General features: G+C 45.7%; 1 protein-coding gene across 8 annotated transcripts in view; it reads left to right on the top strand.

Moving 5' to 3' along the window:
* The window catches only part of RCBTB1 (RCC1 and BTB domain containing protein 1), a 58,170-nt gene that overhangs the window by 14,572 nt on the left and 18,204 nt on the right, over positions 1–25,394 (top strand). For 5 of the 8 annotated variants that reach the window (XM_005213685.4, XM_005213683.5, XM_005213684.5 and 2 more), the window contains exons 2-9: positions 4,431–4,506; positions 4,619–4,788; positions 5,309–5,459; positions 14,175–14,341; positions 17,770–17,928; positions 20,841–20,948; positions 21,426–21,568; positions 22,559–22,749. In XM_005213685.4, coding sequence (XP_005213742.1) covers positions 4,663–4,788; positions 5,309–5,459; positions 14,175–14,341; positions 17,770–17,928; positions 20,841–20,948; positions 21,426–21,568; positions 22,559–22,749 — 1,045 coding nt within the window. In that variant the 5' untranslated portion in view covers positions 4,431–4,506; positions 4,619–4,662. Of the gene's footprint in view, positions 1–4,430; positions 4,507–4,618; positions 4,789–5,308; positions 5,460–14,174; positions 14,342–17,769; positions 17,929–20,840; positions 20,949–21,425; positions 21,569–22,558; positions 22,811–25,394 lie in introns of those variants that run through there. The other 3 variants (XM_005213686.5, XM_059892155.1, XM_025000011.2) reach the window with 3 other exon arrangements.

The raw sequence follows: 25,394 nt of genomic DNA, 5'->3' as shown, positions 1-25,394 counted from the left end.
ATTCCCCATTTAAAATGTAATTGTATGTTACCATAAAGTATTAAATTTTGACACAGTTTGATATAGGTTTTGATTTAGTTCATATTCTAGAAGAATGGTGTTCGGATTTTCTTGGAATTTATGTACCTGCTTGTAGATATCCCCACTGTTTCATTTCTTGTGTTTTTCTCCCCTTATTTTGTAAGAGGCACAAGGCAGACCATTTGGGGGGGCATCCTTCTGTTACTTCTAAAAGCCTTTAAGACTGTCTTCTTAACATGCAAAGAACACTTCTAAATCAGGAACTAAGAAAAGAATGACAGTCCAGTGGAAAAAATAGTGACTTTATGTAATAGGATGACACCTGGTCTCTTAATCATATGAGACCGAGAGGTGAAGGGTGCACACGCTGGCTCCAGGTGGCATGATTTCAGGTCCTGAATCTTCCACTTACTAGTTTGAGCAAACTCTTAAAATCCCTTTGTCTCCATTTCCTCGTCTGTCAAGTGAGGATTAAATGAATTAATAAATGTAAAATAACTTGGGACAGTATTTGGCACACAATACTCAAGAAGTGTTAGCTGTTGCTATGATTGTGATTATTTAAAAAAAAATTATCCCAACCTCACTCATCCTATGAGAAATTCAAGTTTAAACAAAGCTGAGACACGTGAAAACACACTGTGAGCAAGGGTGCAGGTGAAGGGTGGTGCCGTACGTGGATGATTCTTTTATATTAATATATTGGTAGTGCTTTCAGTTCAGTCGCTCAGTCGTGTCCGACTCTTTGCAACCCCATGAATTGCAGCACGCCAGGCCTCCCTGTCTATCACCAACTCCTGGAGTTCACTCAAACTCACGTCCATCGAGTTGGTGACGCCATCCAGCCATCTCATCCTCTGTCGTCCCCTTCTCCTCCTGCCCCCAATCCCTCCCAGCATCAGAGTCTTTTCCAATGAGTCAACTCTTCGCCTGAGGTGGCCAAAGTACTGGAGTTTCAGCTTTAGCATCATTCCTTCCAAAGAAATCCCAGGGCTGATCTCCTTCAGAATGGACTGGTTGGATCTCCTTGCAGTCCAAGGGACTCTCAAGAATCTTCTCCAACACCGCAGTTCAGAAGCATCAATTCTTTGGCGCTCAGCTTTCTTCACAGTCCAACTCTCACATCCATACATGACTACTGGAAAAACCATAGCCTTGACTAGACGGACATTTGTTGGCAAAGTAATGTCTCTGCTTTTGAATATGCTATCTAGGTTGGTCATAACTTTCCTTCCAAGGAGTAAGCAAGCGTCTTTTAATTTCATGGCTGCAGTCACCATCTGCAGTGATTTTGGAGCCTAAAAAAATAAAGTCTGACACTGTTTCCACTGTTTCCCCATCTATTTCCCATGAAGTGATGAGACCTGATGCCATGATCTTCGTTTTCTGAATGTTGAGCTTTTAAGCCAACTTTTTCACTCTCCACTTTCACTTTCATCAAGAGGCTTTTGAGTTCCCCTTCACTTTCTGCCATAAGGGTGGTGTCATCTGCATATCTGAGGTTATTGATATTTCTCCTGGCAGTCTTGATTCCAGCTTGTGCTTCTTCCAGCCCAGCGTTTCTCATGATGTACTCTGCATAGAAGTTAAATAAGCAGGGTGACAACATACAGCCTTGATGTACTCCTTTTCCTATTTGGAACCACCATATCTACTACTGCGGGCAGGAATCCCTCAGAAGAAATGGAGTAGCCATCATGGTCAACAAAAGAGTCCGAATTGCAGTACTTGGATGCAATCTCAAAAACGACAGAATGATCTCTGTTCGTTTCCAAGGCAAACCATTCAATATCATGGTAATTCAAGTCTATGCCCCAATCAGTAATGCTGAAGAAGCTGAACGGTTCTATGAAGACCTACAAGACCTTTTAGAACTAACACCCAGAAAAGATGTCCTTTTCATTATAGGGGACTGGAATGCAAAAGTAGGAAATCAAGAAACACCTGGAGTAACAGGCAAATTTGGCCTTGGAATACGGAATGAAGCAGGGCAAAGGCTAATAGAGTTTTGCCAAGAGAACACACTGGTCATAGCAAACACCCTCTTCCAACAACACAAGAGAAGACTCTACACATGGACATCACCAGATGGTCTACATTGAAATCAGATTGATTATATTCTTTGCAGCCAAAGATGGAGAAGCTATATACAGTCAACAAAAACAAGAATGGGAGCTGACTGTGGCTCAGATCATGAACTCCTTATTGCCAAATTCAGACTTAAATTGAAGAAAGTAGGGAAAACCACTGGACCATTCAGGTATGACCTAAATCAAATCCCTTATGATTATACAGTGGAAGTGAGAAATAGATTCAAGGGACTAGATCTGATAGATAGAGTGCCTGATGAACTATCGATGGAAGTTCGTGACAGCGTACAGGAGACAGGGATCAAGACCATCCCCATGGAAAAGAAATGCAAAAAAGCAAAAATGGCTGTCTGGGGAGGGCTTACAAATAGCTGTGAAAAGGAAGAGAAGCGAAAAGCAAAGGAGAAAGGGAAAGATATAAGCATCTGAATGCAGAGTTCCAAAGAATAGCAAGAAGAGATAAGAAAGCCTTCCTCATCTATCAATGCAAAGGAACAGAGGTACTGGTTTAGCAGAGGACGATTTAAAATAGCTGTTAAAGGTAAAAGAGCTATTAGATTTTGACCCTGCTGTTCCACTTTTAGGAATTTATCTTAGAAACATACATTAAAAAGACATGTATGTATGCAAGCAGTAGTTTTCAGTGTTGTTTATGTTAGCAACAGACTGGTAGTGACTTATTTCTGGTGGGAGACATTTAAATTGTTAAATTCATATAATGAAATGTGCTTTTGGAACCACTGAAGAGAGATGACGTACATGTGTTAATGATTCCAAAGATGTACTCTTAAGGGGAAGGGGGAAGCTTTTACCCCCACACCCCCACACCTGCCATGTAAGTCTGCACTGTCTCTGGAAGGAATTAGAATCAACTGTGGTAGCAGTTGCCTTTGAAGAGAGGGTCAGGGAGGGGTGGTAGGGAGATTGACTTTCCTGTATCCTTTGGTACCATCTGGAACAGAAAAATGTTAACATGCCTAAGTGTTAGTTTTTCCCCTCTCTGAAGTCCTTTATGTGCTCCCACCAACACACACACACACACACACACACACACACACGCACACACGTGTGTGTGTGTGCATGTATATATACCCTCATGCACACTTTTCAGAACAAATGTTAGTCCAGGGGTCCGACTGTGCAGTGATAAAAACCAGCCTGTGCTGGTGGTGGTTAATGCTTACTGAATATGCACTGTGATCCTTGGGGCATTGCAAGCATCTTACTCTTCTCATCCAAGCAGGTGCTGATGAGAAAAACCTCCCTGGGTGGTGGAAACTGAGGCCCTGGCTAAGTAAGCCCAAGACCCAGGGCTCTCCTATAGTTGCTCGCAGAGGTGCTGGTGCCAAAAAGACCTTGACTCATGAATCTGTTTTTAGAGATCTAAGAGAGTGAGTTGGAAGGACCATCAAGAGTTCTGAAAACTCATTAGAAAACCCTGGATGTGTCTGTCAACTCTTTGATTCTATTTCAGTTTCCAGAGGTGAGAGCCAGAATGGAAACTCACCTGGCTTGATAGATTTTTGTGCTTCGTGCAGCCCCCTGGAATCTCTAGAAATACTTTTGAACCCTCAGAGAATTGGAGCTATGACCAAGATTCTTTGTGTGAAACTTCTTGAACAGATCAAATGTGTTTTACGGAAATTGGTAGATATCTCTACCTTGTATAGGATGCTCTTTAAGCTGATTGCTACTTGCCTGAAGGCTGTAGTTATCAACTCTGACACCATGATGAGGGTGAATTGGCTTATCCTTGTGCGTATAACATTTCTCAGTGTGAAATGCAATGTGGTCTGTATATATGTAGAAAAGGTAGTCATATAAATTATGCATCGAATATGGTACTTTTCTTTTATGGTTTCATCCAGTAAATCTTAGGCTACTGCTTCTTCATATTTTTGCCACTCCAGGCTGTTGAGGGATGTTCCATTTCTATCAGTAAACAGTGCCTCATTGGGGCAGTGGTTTTTCTACAAGGGACCCAGGGGTCTTTTAGGGTATGCTGGGGGCAGTAGTGGAGAGTGGGAAGGTAGAGATAAATGATCCTGATTTTTATAACACACACACACACACACTCTCACACTCTCCTAGTTGAGGTGAGAATTAACTCTCTTAGATGAATATTGTAAGCTTTAACTTTATCTCATCACCCTGGAGGCAGAAATCCCTGATGAGACCTTGATTTCGCTGGTTGGCATGTCTTCTCTTCGTTTATCTGCTGTCAGATTGCACGTAAAACATGCCCGTGACCAGTGAGCCCTGACTTGTAAGCAGACACGACAGACAGCCGGTTCTAGCCCGTGGTTCTTCTCGTTTCAGGAAAAGGCACAGCTTCGAAGGTGGAGGAAGGATTGGACACGGTGCTGGGGAACGTGAGCCGTCCACTTAACCGAAAGTAGGTGGTTTATTCCGAAATCAGCTTCTGTTTCCTCTTTATCAACGTGGTCTTTTTCTGTTTCAGTGAGTGGCTGTTTAATCTCTTCTGGAACCCTCTTTGTTTGTTACAGCAGAGATGTCGGCTCCTTTGTAGGAATTACTTGAAGCCAGAGTCATGGTGGACGTGGGAAAGTGGCCCATCTTCACTCTGCTGTCGCCTCATGAGATCGCGTCCATCCGGAAAGCTTGTGTCTTCGGCACCTCAGCCAACGAAGCGCTGTACGTCACTGACAGCGATGAGGTGGGCCTCTCCCAAACCCCAGAGCTTCCTTCTAGGGCTTTCCGGGAGGTTGAGTCTGCCATGTGCAGACTGAGAAAAGGAGGGCAGAAGGAGAACCTGAAATCCAAAAAGATGCTGTGTCTTTGATGTAATTTGTGTTTTCCTTCAGTTTCTTGATTTAATACCCCTCATCCCTGCTGCCCTTCGAGTTTCATTGCTTGTTGTTGCCCAGTAGCTTAGTCACGTCTGACCCCCTGACTGCCACATGCCAGGCTTCCCTGTCCTTCACCATCTCCCAGAGTTTGCTCATACTCATCTCTATTGAGTCAGTGATGCCAACCAACCATTGAGTTTCACGGTACAGCCAAATATTATAAAACTTAAGTAGGCAGCAGCAGTTGCATTTTAACAGCCGTATCAGTCTCTACCTATCTGCTGAGCGGTCAAGCTGAGCTGAAGCGCGTCTTATGTTCAGGGTGGAGAAGGGACCCTTTGTGTAGCTGAAGGCCAAGTGACTCAGACAGAACTGTTTGTCTCCCAGGTCTTTGTATTTGGACTGAACTACAGTAGCTGTTTAGGAACTGGAGATAACCACAGTACACTTGTACCCAAAAAGCTGGAAGCCTTATGTGGAAAGAAGATTAAGAGTCTTAGTTATGGGAGTGGACCCCATGTTCTTCTCAGCACCGAAGGTAAGTGGCAACAAGTTCAGCTTCTTCTGTTTGTGGGAAATCGAGTGGTTAATTCTAACCTAAGAGGAGGTAGGGCTGTGCCACATACTGAGTTTCGAATGCTTTGTTTCTTAATTTCTGAGAGGAGGTACATAAAACACGTGAAAGTTATTAAACACTTCAGGCTCCCCCTTGGAACAGCCGTCGGATGACTTTGATTTTAAGCAAACATCTGAGGTTTTAGACGACTTCTGTAAAGTTGTGGAAGATGACCCGCAGCAGACGAAGTGGTCCGTCAGCCCAGTTTTTCAGTGAGTTTTATTGTAGCATGGCAACGTCCAGGTTTTACTTGGTACGTTTTTAAAAACACAGGTGATACTGGTTTTACTTTACTAGTGTCATTTCCGTATCTTGAATTCAAGAAGCCTCAGTTCATTTCCTGGCATTCATGTGGCCGCCATATAGAAAAAAGCTGGGGTAGATTCTTCCTGCCTCCCTGAGACCACCAGAGAGGCCTCTGTGTTCTTCCCAGGCTGTTGATCTGCACCGTGGGTGCCCGGAACTCCCTGAGTCTGTCATGCATAACCCAGCTTCTTCCCTTCACGTTTTAGGCGCATGAGTTCCTGCTCTCTAGCTTTTTGTTGGGTAAACTAGGGTGCACGCGGGTGCGTTTGCGTCTCTGCCTTTCTGTCTCTAGCCTGGGGAATCACGGCTTCCTTGGGTGTAACCACCGGTCTTAGTATTGAGCTTTTTAGTTGCCTTTGACTGCCGTTGGAATCCAGCCGGGTTCTCGGCATCTTCCTCAGGCTGTGAGGTCCAGATGTGAGCATGACTAGTAAGAGTGTAACTGGCGTGGAGCATAATGAGGTGATTATTCCGCCTCTGAGTTGTGTGATCCTGCCTTCTGGCATCACGTGGGCCCTTTCAAGCAGCTGCTGCTTTGCTGGCTGGCTCAGCTTGTCATCCATTGTGACCTAATGGTTTAATGTTTTCCTAACGCATTAATTTTTTAACACGGCAGTTGACTTCCTACCATAAAGTACTGAAGCTTTTTTTTTTTTTTTTTTCCCCAAGAGCAAGCATATTAAAACATATGCATGACCTTGGGAGACTTAACTTTTGGAATTATTTTTAGAGTTCAGATCCTGCAGTTTTAAATATCTTGAATGTTATAATTAAGATATAAATAAGCAGAAAGCACAAATATAAGTAACTGATTTTCTTGTGGGAGTAGTCTTCTTTTTGTTTTTAATTCAGTTTTGATTGTTGTAATACATTGTACGTATATATGATACATGATATATAGCATGTCTAATGTATGTATAATATATACATTTGTGTGTATTTTGTATCTATTTCAAGTAGTCATATAGTTCAAAAACAATTTAACACTTTAAACCATCAAACGTTGTATGACTTTTAGTAAAAACCAGCACGCAGCTTCATCCATCCTTACTCTTAAAAACCACTCCTTTTTAACTCCTTCAGGTGTGTTTTTCTGACTTTTAATCTCATGTTTTTAAGTTAATATGCTTATGCTGTTGGTTTTGAATGTTCATTTTAGGCCTTCTCCTGTGACTTTTTGTAGCAGCAGAAGGAATTGGCACTCTCTCTGATGAGCCTGATTAGCCTTCCGTCTGCTTTCCCTGTCAGTATAGTGATGTCACCACGTGTCCACGTTCAGTTTTCATATTCCCAGGACTCGAACAGTGTTATTTACAGCTGAGCCATTCTCCTTTCTTCCACAGCTGTCTGCTTTCCTGGGCTTACTTTTCTCCCCATCTGTCATTAGCACGAGCTGGAAGTCCGCTGTGTCGCCGCATTGCTTCTGGGCACCTCTGAGCCCGTCAGGCCACTCTAGGTCACCCCGTCCCCCGGCTCCAGCCTGGACTGGTCACTCTAAGCTGCTGCACACCTTTCGTCCTAGATCTTCATTTCACCATCATCCTTGGAAGTCTCTTCACCTTTGTCCTTACTGAATCGCTACGTTTTGTTTACCATGTCTTCCTCCTCAGATTATACCCTCATGTGGGTGAGACACATTTTCTCGTAGCTTCCCAGAAAGGGATATGAGAGAAGTCTTTGAGACACCGTCTTAAAATGCCTTTATCTTCCCCAGGCAATTGATCCCTGACTTGTCTGCACAAAAAAGACAAAACAACAACAAAACAGCATTTTCCATGCCAATCCTTTAATAGTGTTTTGAGCATTTGCCTTTACTACCTGGTAGGCAGAGCTCAGTCCAGAGTAAAGGGTCTCTTCCTGGTAGGACCCATTTATAGCCCCCGAGGCTGCTGGCATTGTTCCAGTGTAATCCCCTTGCCAGCTCTGTTCGGGGGAATTTTCCCCATAGCCTTGTAGTCTCTCTTGTTGACAGAATGGTTCTTGTGCCTGCATTTTGTGGCTCTCAGGTGCAAGAGGAAGATGTCTAGATTCAACCTGTCTCTTCATCTCTGCAGGCCCCAACACCCATTCAGTTCATGGCCCCAGGAGGCCATTCCAAGAGAGTGCACCAGACGGTCCCTTGGTGGTTCCCATCACCTTCTCGTGATGGGCGTGGACACGTCCTACTGTAATGTGCCTCTTTAATTCCCAGAGTGATCGCATAGGGCCATGCCCCACGTGGGCATCCCTTTTCCAGTCCAGTTTCCATTGCCCATCCACCTGACCACACAGCCAGGCCATTGGTTGCAGCCGGTGAGTTGGTAAAGACCCAACCACAGGGGCTTTTCCGATTGCTCAGTTTTTGCATCACTGCTGGGAAAACAGCCTGCAGTTCAGCCACTGAGCTGATTGTTCTTGCCTCCTTCAGTCAGTCTTGCCATCCACTGGTTTTAATGTGGCCACTTTCCAAATGGGAGAGTGTCCATTTGCCTTGGAACTGCGTCTGTAAGGCCAGCAGCTCTTGGTTGCTTGGTTAGAGCTTCACAGGGCACGTCCATAAGGTAGTGGGTTCTAGCAGCTTCTCAGCCGGCTCCAGAGTTGGTCCTCGATGAACAGAGGCTGCCTGCTTCATGATACAGCAGGCACCTCCCCACCTTACCCCAGCAGTATGCCCCCTCCGGGTAAAACATTTCTGTAACCCTCTGGGCGCTGCCTTCCTTACTAGAGTGCTTCTCCAACGCCACCCAAGATGATGTGGGTATCTCAAGTTTCATGATTATTTTATGTCCTTCAGTCATTGAGGAATCTCAGTTACCACCCAGGCAACTGATTTCCTCTCAAATGGTGAGCAGCATCTGGGAAATTTCTGGTCTGAAATCCCAGTGGTCACTGCTGGGAGGTGCTCCAGGTTGGCTGTAAGCTCCTGGTGCAGAGTGCAGGTGGCAGATACTCTCAAGGTCATGTCTGAGTCAGTGCCTTTCCACCTTTCAGCAATGGGAGAGCTGCCACCCTCTGCTAACTCAGACATACCTGCTCTCATGCAGGACCCCACTTGGATCCAGCTGTCTTTTGGGCAGTCTTACAGATGGGGCTTCCCTGCTGGCTTAGTAGCGAAGAATCCACCTGCCAAGCAGGAGATGCAGGTTCAGTCCCTGGGTCGGGAAGATCCCGTGGAGAAGAGAATGGCAACCCACTCCAATATTCTTGCCTTGGAAATCCCATGGACTGAGGATCCTGGTGGGCTACAGTCCATGAGGTTGCATAGCATCGTACACGACCGAAGTGATTTTAAAAAGCCTGCTGTTAGTCCCCAGAAACCATCTGCCTTTCCCGCAGGCCACTGGGCAATCTTCAGTCGTTCAGCGAGTACATTGGTCCCAGCGCCCCAGCTTGAATTACAGTGGTGAGCTCTTCTTGTCCACCGTGTGTTCTCTCTTTAAACACCTGTTTGGGCTCAGGCAGTTCTAGGGGTTCCCAGCCAGTGCCCAGTTAAAACTGGCCTGAGGGTGGATTTCCACACCTCATGTTTTAGGTAGGGGAAGCAGTCCCCAGTCAGAACTAATATCCATCCAGTAATACCTTCAGGTAAGAGAGACAGGACCACCTCACTCGGAGTCTGTTCCAAAACCCCACTTTCCATCCAGACTGTCACTTGACTCCTGTCCGCTGTTGCCCGTCCGCATCCTCCCATTCTGAGCTTGGCTGTTAAGACTTTACCCGCAGGCTGTGGAAGCACAGTGCGCTGGTCCTCTCTCCCCCTGGCTGTTTCACCCACACAGGGGCTTATGCCTTTGGGTGCCTGGCCAGCGGTGGGGCCAGAAGATCCTGGCCTTTAGGTCAGTTTTTATCGTGATCATCTTTCTTATCCTCGCCCCAGGGCATTCCGGATCAATTTTCTTATCTTAATCATTACCTTCTAGCTTTTTGAAAAGTGAAAAGTTGCTCAGTCGTGTCTGACTCTTTGTGACCCCATGGACTGTAGCTCACCAGGCTCCTCTGTCCATGGGATTCTCCAGGCAAGAATACTGGAGTGGGTTGCCATTTCCTTCTCCAGGGGATCTTTCCGACCCAGGCATTGAGCCCATTGGGATTGAATACAGGTGTCTCCTGTATTATGGACAGATTCTTTACCATCTGAGCCACCAGGGAAGCCCTTCTAGCTTTTTAAATGCCTTTAAAACTGGGATAAATAGAGTCGACTTGTTTGGGGCCCTTCGGTGTTAGAGACCAACATGGGGTCCCTTTGGTCTACCAGACTGTGACAGTGCCATGGGCATCCCTTGGCTTCAGTTCCATCAACATCCCTCGTCTGGCACGGCTTAGGCTCAGCCCAGGAGAGCACGACCACACCACATCGATCAGTTGAGCCAAGGTGGAGCAGGGGGGAGGCACGGCGAGGACAGTCACCAGAGGGGCCGATTTAAGCCTCACCGGCAACCTCTGCCCCCCACCTCGCCTCAGGCGAGAGCGGCCCATGACCCCAGGAGGAGAACGCCTGACACGTGGAACGGAGCCCACAGGGCGGGGGTCGCGTCTCAGCCTTCACTGGGTGCCTGCAGCGGGGAGCGCACAGGGTAGAAGACGCATGGCGCCTCGCCCCGCCGCCCTCGGGTCGCCCGGAAACTGGAAGTGGCACCACAAGTCGGGTCAGCCAGACACACCACACAGGAGCTGGCACACAGGCCCAGGCGGGTGGCTCCAGTGGCAAGGGCCGAACCGGGCACCAGCTGGCGGCCCGAAGGCCCAGAGCCCCGCGTACATCCAGAGACCCAAAGTCCTTGGCGGCGGACACCGAAGGAGACCGTGTCAGCAAATGCCTTTAAAACTGGGATAAATAGAGTCGACTTGTTTGGGGCCCTTCGGTGTTAGAGACCAACATGGGGTCCCTTTGGTCCACCAGACTGTGACAGTGCCATGGGCATCCCTTGGCTTCAGTTCCATCAACATCCCTTTTATTGATCCCACTCGGTAATTGAAGACTTTTATTCTGCTGGGTTGGGTCCCTTGTTGCTCTCCCTTTGTCTTTCTCCATTTTCATAATTCCTTTCATGTTCTCTGTAAGATCCATATGAGGAAGTTGAGATAGCATATTGGATAAGGCATCTCAAACAATTTGATTTTGTATTCAGAGGTGAATACCCCAGGTATCGTAAAGCCAGTCCCACACGGCTTGCATATCAGCTGCTTCATCTGGGATGTTCCATTTGCCATTAGTAGGGGAGTTGGGAAATCCGTCTTCTCAGGATAAACACACTACTGTGGCTTTTATCCAGTCCACCACCCTGGCAGTCTCCTTGGGAATAACCTCCTGGGTCACGCACAGCCACGTGTGATGGTTCAGTAGAGAGCAGTGGGTCCTGCCTCAACCCACACATGCTCCTCCAGCCTGCAGCCTTGAAAACCACAGACACAGCCCTTATGTCAGTTGCACACACAGCCTGTGTCAGTAAAGGTTCCTCAGGAAGCCCATGACATCAGCCCTCAGAATGAGCCAGTTCCTGCACGCTGTACCCCCTGCCTTCGGTTGTTTCTTGGTTTCCCCTTCCCCTGCTGCTGCTGCTAAGTCGCTTCAGTCGTATCCGACTCTGTGCGACCCCATAGACGGCAGCCCACCAGGCTCCCCCGTCCCTGGGATTCTCCAGGTAAGAACACTGGAGTGGGTTGCCATTTCCTTCTCCAATGCATGAAAGTGAAAAGTGAAAGTGAAGTCGCTCAGTTGTGTCCGACTCTTCACGACCCCATGGACTGCAGCCTACCAGGCTTCTCCGTCCATGGGATTTTCCAGGCAAGAGTACTGGAGTGGGGTGCCATCGCCTTCTCCACCGCTTCCCCTACGTTAACTATTTTCTCAGTTGACTCAGAGGTAGTAGAAGTAGTTTCTGTTAATCCTACATAATTTTCTCGGCAGCTTTGAGGCAAATGGCTGAAGCTCAGATTGACCCAAATCTGAGTTTGAACCAACATCAGGGGCCCAACCCAGCACTTACTTTTATTTTCATTTTGGCTGTTATATATGAAATAAGCAGGGAATTGTTCATTTAGCGTGCTGCTTATTTTGCATTTCCTTATGTATCTGTTGAGCCAGTTCCTTAGGAGTTGGCTCTACTCCCATTTCTAAATTGCGTTGGTAACTTTGACCTTTAGTAACTGATCACAGCATGGCTGCAGTTTCATACCATGGTGACTAGGTAGCTCTCCGGGAGTCAGAGTTTCCTCATTCTTTGCTCTTTAATCTCTTTGTCTTCAAAAAGCAAATGTCTGTGAGCCATTTGCAGGCTATCCCATTCCTGATATCAACTAAATAGAGAGTTCTTGGTTGCAGTGTGTGTGTGTGAGAGAGAGACAGAGAGAGAGAGAGAGACAGAAGGTGTTAATTAATTCCTAGACCCAATCTGTGTGTACATGTATGTATATAGGCATTCCCACACCAAGAAGTTCAGTTCAGTTCAGTTCAGTTCAGTCGCTCAGTCGTGTCCGACTCTTTGCGACCCCATGAATCGCAGCACACCAGGCCTCCCTGTCCATCACCAACTCCTGGAGTTCACCCAAACTCGTGTGCATCGAGTCGGTGGTGCCATCCAGCCATCTCATCCTCTGTCGTCCCCTTCTCCTCCTGCCCCCAATCCCTCCCAGCATCAGAGTCTTTTCCAATGAGTCAACTCTTTGCATGAGGTGGCTAAAGTACTGGAGTTTCAGCTTCAGCATCATTCCTTCCAAAGAAATCCCAGGGCTGATCTCCTTCAGAATGGACTGGTTGGATCTCCTTGCAGTCCAAGGGACTCTCAAGACTCTTCTCCAACACCACAATTCAAAAGCATCAATTCTTCAGCGCTCAGCCTTCTTCACAGTCCAACTCTCACATCCATACATGACCACTGGAAAAACCATAGCCTTGACTAGACGGACCTTTGTTGGCAAAGTAATGTCTCTGCTTTTGAATATGCTATCTAGGTTGGTCATAACTTTCCTTCCAAGGAGTAAGCATCTTTTAATTTCATGGCTGCAGTCACCATCTGCAGTGATTTTGGAGCCCAAAAAAATAAAGTCTGACACTGTTTCCCCATCTATTTCCCGTGAAGTGATGGGACCGGATGCCATGATCTTTGTTTTCTGAATGTTGAGCTTTAAGCCAACTTTTTCACTCTCCACTTGGACTTTCATCAAGAGGCTTTTTAGTTCCTCTTCACTTTCTGCCATAAGGGTGGTGTCATCTGCATATCTGAGGTTATTGATATTTCTCCCGGCAATCTTGATTCCAGCTTGTGTTTTTTCCAGTCCAGTGTTTCTCATGATGTACTCTGCATATAAGTTAAATAAGCAGGGTGATAATATACAGCCTTGACGTACTCCTTTTCCTATTTGGAACACCAAGAAGTAGTGCTTGGATATTATCAGGGTGTCTAGGAATTGCACACAATTCTGATGCTATCTACGCAGAGATAGAATCAGATTGCACAGGTAAGAGGCTCAGTCCCACAACACCACCCTCCACATGAGATGCTGGTCTTGAGCCCAGGTTGTTACCTGTGCTTCTGATTAACCTGCTGCAAATCCCAGGTTCCCTCCATCTCTCCTCGGGCTTTGTGGGTTTTTGTTTTTGTTTTTGTTCTCCACCATGCCATGTAGCATGTGGGATCTTAGTCCCCGACCCAGGGGTCAAACTCAGGTCCCCTGCAGTGGAAGCGCAGATTCCCAACCACTGGACCACCGGGGAATTCGTGCTTTGGATTGGATTAATTTGCCGGAATGACTCAAGGAACTCCAGAAAATCGATTTACTCACTAGATGACTGATTATTATAAAAGGATATGAATCAACAGCGTGAATAAAGGAGCCTCCATCCTTGTAAGGCTTGGTGTCTAACACAGTGGCATGTGTAAGTGTTCTGGTTCTCCAACATGGAAACCCTCTGAAAAGGGGCCAGACAACTGTCCCCTGAGGTTCTTACGGAGGCTTCCTTATATAGTCATGATGGCTAAGCCATCGGCATTGGCAGTTGATTCAGCCTCCAGCCCTCTCCCCTCCGACCCACTTACCTGGTGGTTGGTTCTCCTGGCAACAGAGATGCCAGGAGATAATGTTCTTGTTATCAAAAGACACCCTCATCATTGTCAGCTCTAAGGAGATTCCTCCGGTTTGGGGAGCTGTGAGCCAGGGACTGTGGATGATGACCAAGTATACAAGAGCAATGTATTTTTGTAATCTGGATGACCAAATACATATTTCTTACAAATCACAATGTCACTAAAAGAAGTAAAGGTTAACACGAGTTGTACAGAGTCTGGGAGGAAAGTTCCGGGTCGGCTGTCTCTTCTCTGAGCTGACTGTGTGTGTGTGGCCCTCCTTGTGTAGATGGAGTCGTGTATGCCTGGGGCCACAATGGCTACAGCCAGCTTGGGAATGGGACGACCAACCAAGGCCTGGCACCCATCCAGGTCTGCACCAACCTCTTGATCAAGCAAGTGGTTGAAGTAGCTTGTGGCTCGCATCATTCAATGGCTCTGGCAGCTGATGGAGAGGTAAGTGCCCTGCTCTTATGCTTTATTGTTACTTTTATTTATTTTTAATTTTGGGGGGCCATTCCTCAAGGTGTGGGAGATCTTAGTTCCCTGACTGGGTATCATGCTCCCTGTAATGGAGGTGCGAAGTCTCAGCCACTGGACTGCCAGGGGAGTCCCTCATTCACTTCCCTGTAGCTCGAAGGGTAAAGAATCTGCCTGCAATGCAGGAGACTTGGGTTTGATTCCTGTATTGGGAAGATTCTCTGGAGAAGGAAATGGCAACCCATTCCAGTATCCTTGCCTGGAGAATCCATAGACAGAGGAGCATGGTGAGCTACAGTCCATGGGGTTGCAGAAAGTTGGACATGACTGAGCAACTAACACACACAAAAGACATATAAAAGTTACCGTCTTAACCATTTTTAAGTGTTCAGTTCAGTGACATGATGTATACTCACGTTGTTTTGCAGCCATCACCACCATCCATCCACAGCACTTTCATCTTGCAGAACTGACCTCTGTGCCCATTAAACATGAACTCTCTCCTTTTAGTTCCAGCCCCTGGCAACCCCCATTCTGCTTTCTAAGAATTTAACCCCTCTAGGTACCTCATATGAGTGGAATCACACAGTACTTGTTCACTGTGACCGCCTTATCTCACCTAATATCCTCAAGGTTCATCCATGTGGCTGCATGTGGTGGATTTTCATCCCTTTTTAAGGCTGACACTGTTTCATTGTTTATCTGTTTTGTTTATCCATTTGTCTGTTGATGAACATTTGGATCATTTGTACCTTTGGCCATGTGAAAGTGCCTTGCCTTTTTTTTTTTTTTTAAAGACCATATTTGTACTTGAACTGAATATCATGTGAACATAGCTGCCCTGGATACATAGCTAAAACCACCGTGAGAACAAGCTCCTTCTCTAACACAGCCTACGTTGTGTGGTCTGGAGCACTCTTTTGAAGACAGTAGACTGAATTCTTAAGGCAGTTAAGTCTCTTGCTTTTTGCTCAGATTACAAATCAGATGTGTATGACAGTGTTCTATACTGTCGTTTTTTTAATGACCTCTCCCCGCACCCTACCCCCAGGTCTATTTTGTTTTTCAGTAAATGTAGTGATGTCATAGCATCACTACCAACATTCCAGTAGGTTCTGTACAGCTTGATTTCCTGTCCCCCCCCAGCCAAGTTCCATGCATATCTTAAATGTCACTCATCCCGCTGGTTCTATCGTCTGGTGTCTTGTGTCATTTCGTTCCTCTCCATCTCTATCACCTTAGGTCAGGCTTGGCCATCTCCTGGACTGTTGCCATGGGCTCTTCTGTTTCATAGCTTTTTTTTTCTTTTTTAAAATATTTACTTATTTATTTGGCTGTGCCGGATCTTAGTTGCAGCATGCAAGGACTTTAGCTGTGGGATGTGGGATCTAGTTCCCTGACCAGGGATCAAAGTCAGGCCCCCTGCACTGGGAGTGCAGAGTCTTAGCCACTGGCCCCCCAGGGCAGTCCCGATCCCATAGCTTTTACATTGGTGTACACTGTGCAGTATAACTTCTCTGTCCACTGTGTCTTCGGAAATAAAAGTCAGATTCTGTTGTTCCCTGTTTAGTCCTTCAGAGACTTTAGAGTGATTTCACTAAGTGGGGTGAGCAGCTCGGTGAGATAAAGGTTTCGTGGCTGTGATGTGCTGGAGCCAGGCCTTGCACACAGCCCTGCTGCATGGAATCTACTGTTCCCAACCTGTTTCTTGGTCAGTGGAACCCCAGTCCCCATTTTTTTAAAAAACAAACGGCAACTGCATTGGTAGAGAACTTGGGCTATTTGAAAAGAAGTGCAAAAGAATGACGGTTGAAATTAGAACTTGCTAATTGTGCAGCGTGCATTCCTGGTTTATTGTAACCTTAAGCATATGCTACTCTGGGAAACTGGTAAATATAAATATTTACACTAGCTAGTCCTGTGAATCCAGTTAGTGAAGTGAAGTGAAGTCGCTCAGTCGTGTCCGACTCTTTGCGACTCCATGGGCTGTAGCTTATCAGGCTCCTCCGTCCATGGGATTTTCCAAGCAAGAGTGCTGCAGTGGATTGCCATTTCCTTTTCCAGGGGATCTTCCCGACCCAGGAATTGAACCCAGGTTTCCCGCATTGCAGGCAGACGCTTTACCGTCTGAGCCACCAGGGAAGCCACTTAACAGGAAGTAATTACTTTGAGGGTTTTTTCTTTCTGTGCCTGTGAAATGAACCTGTGCCACATGTACTTTTTAAGATATCAGTGTGAGTTTCAAGACAGTCCATGGGCAGCCTCAGACATGTGATCTTAGGTAGAAAATGCTGACAGAGGAGAGAGAACAGAGACTCATGGAAGCCAGAACTCAGGATGTGTGAGGACCGCTTGCCACAGGCAAGTGATGGGGTGAGAGGGGTCCTCACAGATCTTCCTAGTGATGGAGGAAGTTATCTCCTCTGCTGCCAGCATCTGCCCTTGGCTCATTCTCTCTGGCCACACTCTTGTTTGACAGGCTCAGTTAATAATTAACTTGAAGGGATTTTTCATTTTGTTTTTCATCTTTAGCTTAGAGATCCATTTGTGTCTCTCTCCATTAGAAATATGGTTTTCAGGCTGTGGCTGATCACAGGCAAAAAGTAAACAGGATGCAGTTGAGGAGGGGAGCTGCTTGGAGATGACAGCCAGTGAGGACTCAGAAAACATTATCAAGCACAACTCAACATTCTAGAGCAGCAGTTCTACAGTTAAAAATAATTAAAAAAAAAAAAAAAAAAGAATTTCTTAACAACCCCATGTCATTCCTGTAGGGACAGGCATCTCCTTAATACTCGTGAGTGTGACTGTGTTAGGAAGTGGAACTGTGATTAATAATTGTAATGATGGTGGGCTTGTGTCATCAGGAAGGGTCTATAGTATCGCCCACTGGTGATTAATGAGATAGAGGAAAGTAAGTATTGTTTGAAGGATTTCCATGGGGAAAAAAAAAAAGACTACACCCAAAGAGTTAGGCTGATTTTTGTTCATATCACTGATACTTACGTGGCACATACCTCATTTCCTTTGGATGCCAGATTTAAAAACCATAAAGAGCTACTAAAATTGTAGTGGCTGTGTAACAGTGTGGAGAGCGCCGCTAGACTGCTTGGGTTCATATTAGTAGTAAATCGTATTTACTAGCTGTGGAATCTCAAGCAAGTCACTTGACCTCTCTGTGTTCCCGTCTACACGTATACAATGGGGATGATAATAGTATTAATACCGACCCCAGGGTCATCTTTCAGGCTTCCTGTGAGGGTTCCTGTGTGTGAAGCACTTAGGACCATTGGCACGCTGTAAGGACTCATTCAGTGGGTTTGTTTTGTTTTATGATGATTATCGTGTGTTAGAATTTTCACCCTTACTCTTCTTTCTTCCTCTTTTATCCTTCTCTTGTGTAGGTATTTGCTTGGGGCTATAACAACTGCGGCCAGGTGGGGTCAGGGTCCACCGCAAACCAGCCAACTCCTCGGAAAGTGACAAACTGTTTACATATTAAGAGGGTGGTGGGCATCGCCTGTGGTCAGACCTCGTCCATGGCTGTTCTGGACAATGGTGAGGTGAGCGGTCTTCGCACCCCCCTTTCTCCTGTCCTTTTCTTTATGAGGTACGGGCTTAGATCATGGAAGGAAGAGTGCTCTGATTTGATGGCTCCATGGATAGTTAACTGATAGAGGTGCAACCACAGGCTGTTCACTCCTCATTATGAATTTTTAAGTTCCAAGGTTTATCTGCAAGTAGAAGTTGAATGTGTTTTTGCCAGATTCACATAGCCCGATGCTTACAGGCATTTGTTTGTGATTTAATGTAGTAGATGAAAGAAGTTGACGTTACCGCTTTCTTCTAATGAAAGAGGACTCTTTTTTTTTTTTTTTAAGTGAAAGCTGGTTTATTTAGAGAGATAGACATTCCATAGACAGAATACAGCCTGTCTCATCGAAACACTCTGCAGACCGAGTGCGGGCCACCTCAGAAGGTGAGAGGCCCTGTGCGCTCTTTAAAGTTAGCTGACGGTGTTTATAAACACTGATGCTAATGGGCATGAAGGCTCTGTGCCTGCTGGTGTCTGCAATGCTTGCCCCTAGGAAGAAGCAACTTGCAAATGCAGAATTTTTCATCCTGATGGTTATTAGCTACTTTTAAAAAACCCACCTTTCAGTGATCCTTGACCACAGTCACCTTTGAGCTGATGGTTATTTCTATAAAATTGTTCTGGTTGCAGCTTCTACTTAAATGGACCTTTTACCACTTGTATGTGTCCCAGTGCACAAACTTTACTCCAGGATACTTCTCTGAACGCGAATGTACGGCATCCTGCATTGGGGTGTGAGGGTGCTATAGAGTTTACTGAGTGCTCAGCTCTGTTAGCTGACTTTCTGAATCAAGCCTGATATTATGCTGGATGACTTCTGAATTCCTTGGGATAGTCATCTAACATCCTCCATCCCAGTATTTTCCACTTCTTTCTTTATTTATTTTTTGAAAAACTTTTTTAATTTTTAAAAGTAAATTTAATTTAAAAATTATTATGTGATTAATTCAACAAAGGAAAACAAATAAGACATATGAAATAAAAAGTGAATGCCTTTCCCTCAGTTTTTTAATGGCTTGATGTATATCCTTTTGGACCTTTCTCTATAAATAGTTACATATGGGTGAGTATAATTACCTACCGCTTTTCTCTGCCAGTCTGCACCTTTTCTGCTTTAACAGCATAGATGTTTTACCTGGATCCATTGGCAGACCATTTATAGTTGCTTCCATTATAACCATTATAACAGTTGCTTAATTTTCTTTGTATGGATGTTGGTTTTCCATGACCCATATCCAGAACTCTTCTGATGGGCATTTCAACTTTTTTTTTTTTTTTTCATATTTGGCTATTAAAAACACTGTTGCACTGATTTTCTCTGTTACTGTTTGTGTGTATATCTTTGTACACACAAGTATTTCTATAGAATAATTTTCCAGAAATAGGGTACATTTTTTGATAGCTCTTGCCAAATTTCTCCCCAGAAGGTTCAAACCTGTTAGACTTCCGACACTAAACGTGCTTTTGGCAATATCTTGCTAGCACCCTGAACTCCTTGTCTCCTTTTCCCCTTGTCACAGGGATGTGGAAGGCCCTCACCCACGCCCATTTGCCCTGCGTTGCCCTGGGGTGTGTTGCCACCACACCTCGTGTTTCTGATCTGAGCCAGGCCTTCTGTCTGTTCCTGGCCAGGACTTCACCCTTTGCACACTGGCTGTTCTCAGCCTTCAACAGTCACTGTCAGACCTGTGCCCGGCTCTGCTGCTTTGAGCAGAGTGAGGGAGAGGCAGGTTCAGGAGATAAGCAGGTGGGCTGGCTGGACCCACCTTGGGTGGTGGTGGGGAAAAGACCAGAAGGAAAAGTAAAGGCCAAGGGATGAAGGGCCCAAACACAGACCAAGGAACGTGAAATGCATCCATGGATCTGCCACTGAAATATTCCAAAGCAGAGATTTGAGCAGCGTGACCCCTCTTGCTGCAGGCGTCTGAGGGGTCCCCACATCCTCCTGTGTCCCCTCCTTACACCTCTTTCCTCTGTCCCCTCTCCTGTGCTCCTGCCGTCACTGCCTTTGCTGGACCCCCATCAGAGCTCACTATCTGCCAACGGGAGATGAGTTTATGTCTTTGAGGTCTTTCTGCCTCTGGTCTTGCTCACCACAGTCACCCTTCATGTTGCTGCCTGCAAGATAGCTCCAGAATACAACTTTAATCATGTTTATCTCTGCTTTGGAATATTTCAGTGGCAAATCCATGGATGCATTTCACGTTCCTTGGTCTATGTTTGGGCACTTCTTCCCTTGGCCTTTACTTTTCCTTCTGGTCTTTTCCCCACCACCACCCAAGGTGGGACCAGCCAGCCCACCTGCTTATCTCCTGAACCTGCCTCTCCCTGGGATGAAGGTATACCTTCATCCGCATCTACCCTTTAGCCAGATCTGAGCATCTACCCTGCTCAGATTTCTGCTATCTAAAAAAATCTTTGCTTAACTTTCTTCCTATGGCTAAGTCCTTTCTCCTCTCTACCTGTAGTGCCTTGATTATATCTCTACCCCAGCACTTGCTGTCTGGCTGCAGAAGAATTGCGTATGTCCATCTCCCCTGTTCACCTGCTTCCAAAGACTTAATTCCTAGTACTTCTCAAAAAATCCTGAAATACAGTCAGTGGTTAATAGTTGTTAATGAGCCTTAGGTTCCTCTTATGGCAAGCAAGAATTAATGACTCGCCCAAGGCTATCCAGCTAGTAAGCTCTGGAGTAGAAGCTGCCGGATTCTGTCATCCCCATGCCTGAAACATCTGTTTGGAGATCAGTTGTAGGACCTCATTCACTAGAATAAGAGTGTTGGAAGTGAAAGAAATCTCTCATTTGTTTAGACGGATTTCATTTTTATCTCTTTCCTCCTACCAGCAGTTTTAAAACCCTCTTCTCCCCCTTTCTCTAAGGTGTATGGCTGGGGCTACAACGGCAATGGTCAGCTCGGCTTGGGAAACAATGGCAATCAGCTGACCCCCGTGAGAGTGGCAGCTTTGCACAGTGTGTGTGTCAACCAGGTATGTGTGGTGGGCTCCTAGCTGCTGCTCCCCGTCTGTCTTCCCTGCTCTGACTTGGAACATTGTGAGAATTTAGATCCCGGACCAGGGATTGAACTTGTTCCTCCTGTAATAGAAGCATGGAGTCCCAATCATTGGACCAATAGGGAAGTCCCAGAGATTCACTCTTTTAACCAGACTTGTTGAACAGTACCCTGTGCCTTCATCTGCCACATTTATATTCTCCCTAAATTCCCATGATGAGAAGCAAGACCATGGTGCTGGCACATTGGTCTTGATAATTTGAAAAGCTACTGGGAAAAAGCCAGTAGTCTCAGGTATAGGCTTTTCGAATGCTTTTTTAATGTTCCAGAGAATGTCAGTCCACATCTGATGATGAATTGGCATTCTGCAGGAGCTGGCTGTAATCTTTAAGTAGATGTTTCCCCTGCCCTTCCTGTTCTCCTGTTGATGGTAACCATGTAAATTTACTTGCAGATTGTCTGCGGCTATGCACATACTCTAGCACTAACCGATGAGGGCTTGCTCTATGCCTGGGGAGCTAACACGTATGGGCAGCTGGGAACTGGCAATAAAAATAACCTGCTAAGCCCAGCACACATCATGGTGGAGAAAGAAAGGTAACTTGGCGGTACCATGTCTTGGGATTGTGTGTGCATGGGGACTTGGGCCTGTGTGCTGGAGCGCTGGTGTTTGGCTTTGTAGCTCTTCCGTTCGTTAACGTTCTCATTGTGAACGAGAGTGCTGTACCAGTCAGCGTGAAGGTGAAGTTGACATGATTCTCTTGCAGCTTTCTCAGATGACCACCCGACATAACCACCGAAAGGCATTCATGCATTTTGGTGTATTGCCTGCAGACTTCCCAGTAGGGTCTGTCACCATGTTGAAATTTAAAACCTATTATTTTCCCTTTGAGCCAACTAAACTTTTAAATAAAAAAAATCTGCCCTTGAAAGGCCATTATCTGTTTTAATATTGATTTGATTTAATGTGTGTTACTGGAATAGATGCTTAAGTGTTTGTTGAGCCATATTGTGAGTTCTTGCCCACTAAAGCTTTAGGATGTTGACTTCTAATTCTGGGACGCCACTTAAGAAGCATGCAGAGAAATGTAGTAAGTTTGGCTTGATGTCCCTTTGGATTGGGATATTCAGAGTCCATGACCCCTGGACCACTGCTTAGTCAGCCTAATGAGCGTTCTGAGCCCCGATTGGGGGAAAGAGAGAAAGTTGTATGTGTAAGGAAATGGTTTATTGAATACAGGATTTTTTGCTACTGGGTAAGCCCCCAGAACTGCCAGGACATTTTTTTCAGTGTCTACTTTCCTCATTTACTGTGGTTGCTAGTCCGTTTTCCCAGGTTTTCCTCAACAGTATGCATTACTTGTCCTAACTCAGAATGAGCTTTGGGTGAGAATGGGGCACCAGGATGAGTGTAACCCAGAGCTGTTGCTCCAGTCTTTTGGTTTTGTCCGTATGACCTGACAGCTAACTTTCCTGGATCCTGGGCTCTTTGAGATGTTCGGAGCACAAAACTTTTACTTACCCTGTGTGGTGCGCTTGGGCTTCTGCAAAGCAAACATAACGTGCGTTTTTCTTAAAACTCTCCAGGGTGATAGAGATCGCGGCCTGCCACTCAGCGCACACGTCGGCCGCCAAGACGCAGGGCGGCCATGTGTACATGTGGGGCCAGTGCCGCGGCCAGTCGGTGACCCTGCCGCACCTCACGCACTTATCCTCCACCGACGACGTGTTCGCCTGCTTTGCCACGCCCGCCGTCACGTGGCGCCTCCTGTCTGTGGGTGAGAGAGAGCTCCGGCTGCCCGCCCGGACGAAGGGCACCGTCAGCGGAGCGCTGTGCCTGTGCGTCTGCTGGCTGTGGGCTCCGTCCGCTTCAGAATGCTTTATCCTCCTTTAGCTTTAAAACCCTTCCCCAAATTAGACTTGCATGATACTGTTTATTAAAATGCTATGGAATATTATATGAATTTATTATTTCCTCCTCTTGGGTGTTTTCAGTTTGAGGTGAAATTCACATACAAAAATGAACCATTTTTAAAGTATACAATTCAGAGGCATTTACTGCCTTCACCATGTTGCTGAGCCAGCATTTCCATCAAGCTCTGCAGCATTTCATCACCTTAGAAGAAACCCCTATACCCATTACGCAGTCACTCCCCATTCTTTCTCCCCCCCAACCACTGGCAGCTACCAATTTGTTTGTTTTGTTTTGTTTCTATCTATGGATTTACCGGTTCTGGATGTTTGCCTTAGGTGGAATCTTACCATGTACAACCTTTTGTGTCTGACTTCTTTCACTCAGTGCTTTTGAGACCCATCCAGGTTGTAACATAATACGTGTCAGTGCTTCTTTTTATGACTGAGTAGGAGAAGGACATGGCAACCCACTCCAGTGTTCTTGCCTGGAGAATCCCAGGGACGGCGGAGCCTGGTGGGCTGCCGTCTATGGGGTCGCACAGAGTCGGACACGACTGAAGCGACTCAGCAGCAGCAGCAGCAGTGTTGTGTTATATATATAGACCACAGTTTGTCATCTATCTGTTGATGGACATTTGGATGGTTTCCACTTTTTGGCTATTGTGAATACTGTTGTCTTGAACATTCATGTACAGATATTTGAGTGTGTACAAATGTTCTTAAGTGCTTTTGTAATACTGAATTTATCATATAATTTAACGTGAACTTAAAAAAAAATGAAGAACTTGTTAACTTTGTGGAGTTAATTCCACTTTTTTTTCTCCTTTTTTCCTTTCAACCAACCTCAAACTTTTTTTTTCCTTGGAGGAGAGCTAAGGAGAGATATTATGAAGGATAATGGGGGACTTACCTGGTAGTTAAAGACTCTGTGCTCCCACTGCAGGGGGCCCAGGTTCGATCCCTAGTCAAGGAACTAAGATTCCACCTGCTGCACAGTGTGGCCTGAAAAAGAATAAAAGGATAGTGGAATTCAGGGTGATCTTTGGTTACGTCAGCTGTCCCTTTTCTGAATACTGTCTTCCTTCATGGGCCTGTTGTTGATCGAAAATGTGAAGCTGTCATCAAGCTGAGTAGCCATTAGCAGGATAATCTTGGTCTCTTTTTATTTCTTTTTTGTACCTTTTAGCCAGTGTATTTCTTTTTTTTTTTTTTTAGTGTATTCTAAATGTATTTTTTCTAAATTGTTCTTTTGTTTATAATGCAGAGGGAATAAAGTGAGCCAGGAAACCCTGTGCTTGAAAATTAATACAGCTGTGACAGCATGGGGTTTGGTTGCTCAGCAGTTGATACTGAAGGTCTTGTAAGACACGTCCAGCTCAGGTGCGTCAGGCAGCTGGGGCTGTCCCATCAACAGGTGACCAGTCTTTGTGGTCATGGGGAAAGATGTTTAGGAAAAGTAAAGCTGCTGCTCAACTTAAAGAAATGGAACCTTTCCAGATTCTCTAACTGTAATTCAGTGATTGTTTGCAGTGAATGTTGTGATTAGAGAAAATTTAGTTCATAGGACGGGACTCCTTGGCCATACTCACACATATGTATAGACCTGTACACATTTTCAGAGTCTCATATACCTGCCTAACCTGGACCTGTTTATGAAAGGGTTCTTGCATCTTAAAATCCTCATCTTGAAAAGACATTCTTTTCAGACCAAATGTCCTACCATTTTCTATTAAGTTTGGAAAAAGTACAGTCACTAAGTATATCTCCAGGTGACCTCTTTTCCTGTCCACCCTCTAAACGTCAGAAGTGTTTGCTTACTCACAGTTTCTGATCTCAGCAGAGTGCTGGGAAGAAAGTCAGAGGATGAATGGGTACCTCTGAAGAACAGTTTCTTCTCTGGAGGGTGATACTAGTTGCCAGAAACCAAGGTGGTCCAGCCCTTAGGACGAGATGCAGGAGTTGAGGCTCTGAGAAGAACTGTGTTCTGGGTGGGGAGGGAGGGTAACAATCTAGGCTCTTGGACTCTTTGCCCATCTTAGTTATTTCCCATCTTTTCATTCACTGGGGATTCAGATTACAGGGTCAGGTTTTTGAAAGAATATCCATCTTTCCTCCACAGCCAAGAGAGCTCTGCGTCGTCAGGATCGGAGGGGAGGCTGTAGGTTAGAGTAACAGGGCTTAGGCACATGGTATTTCCTTAGGAGAGTCTGATAACAGAGCTCATGGAAAGCTCGTTGTTAGGTTTCAGCCTAGCTTTTAGCAGTTGCCCCTCTGTAAGAGTTGCCCTGGTGACAGCAGCTGCTGCGTCCTGGGGGAAGTCCTCATTTTGGGGAATTGGAAATGGGTCTCCTGCCTCAGTAGTACCTTCATTCAGCAGTGCCAGTGAAGGTCTCTGGAATTTTTAAGTTTCCCTGTTAGCCAGCTGCTTCTCCTCTTTTCCTTTGTTCACACATGTAAAGCACAAGAAAGTGTTGCATGAGTTTGTACACACGCCTTTAGTTTTCATGAT

This window comes from Bos taurus, chromosome 12 (genome assembly GCF_002263795.3).
Source record: "Bos taurus isolate L1 Dominette 01449 registration number 42190680 breed Hereford chromosome 12, ARS-UCD2.0, whole genome shotgun sequence".
Taxonomy (NCBI): Eukaryota; Metazoa; Chordata; class Mammalia; order Artiodactyla; family Bovidae; genus Bos; species Bos taurus.
Note: the sequence above shows the minus strand (reverse complement) of the source record. Positions and strands in the feature narration are given on the sequence as shown.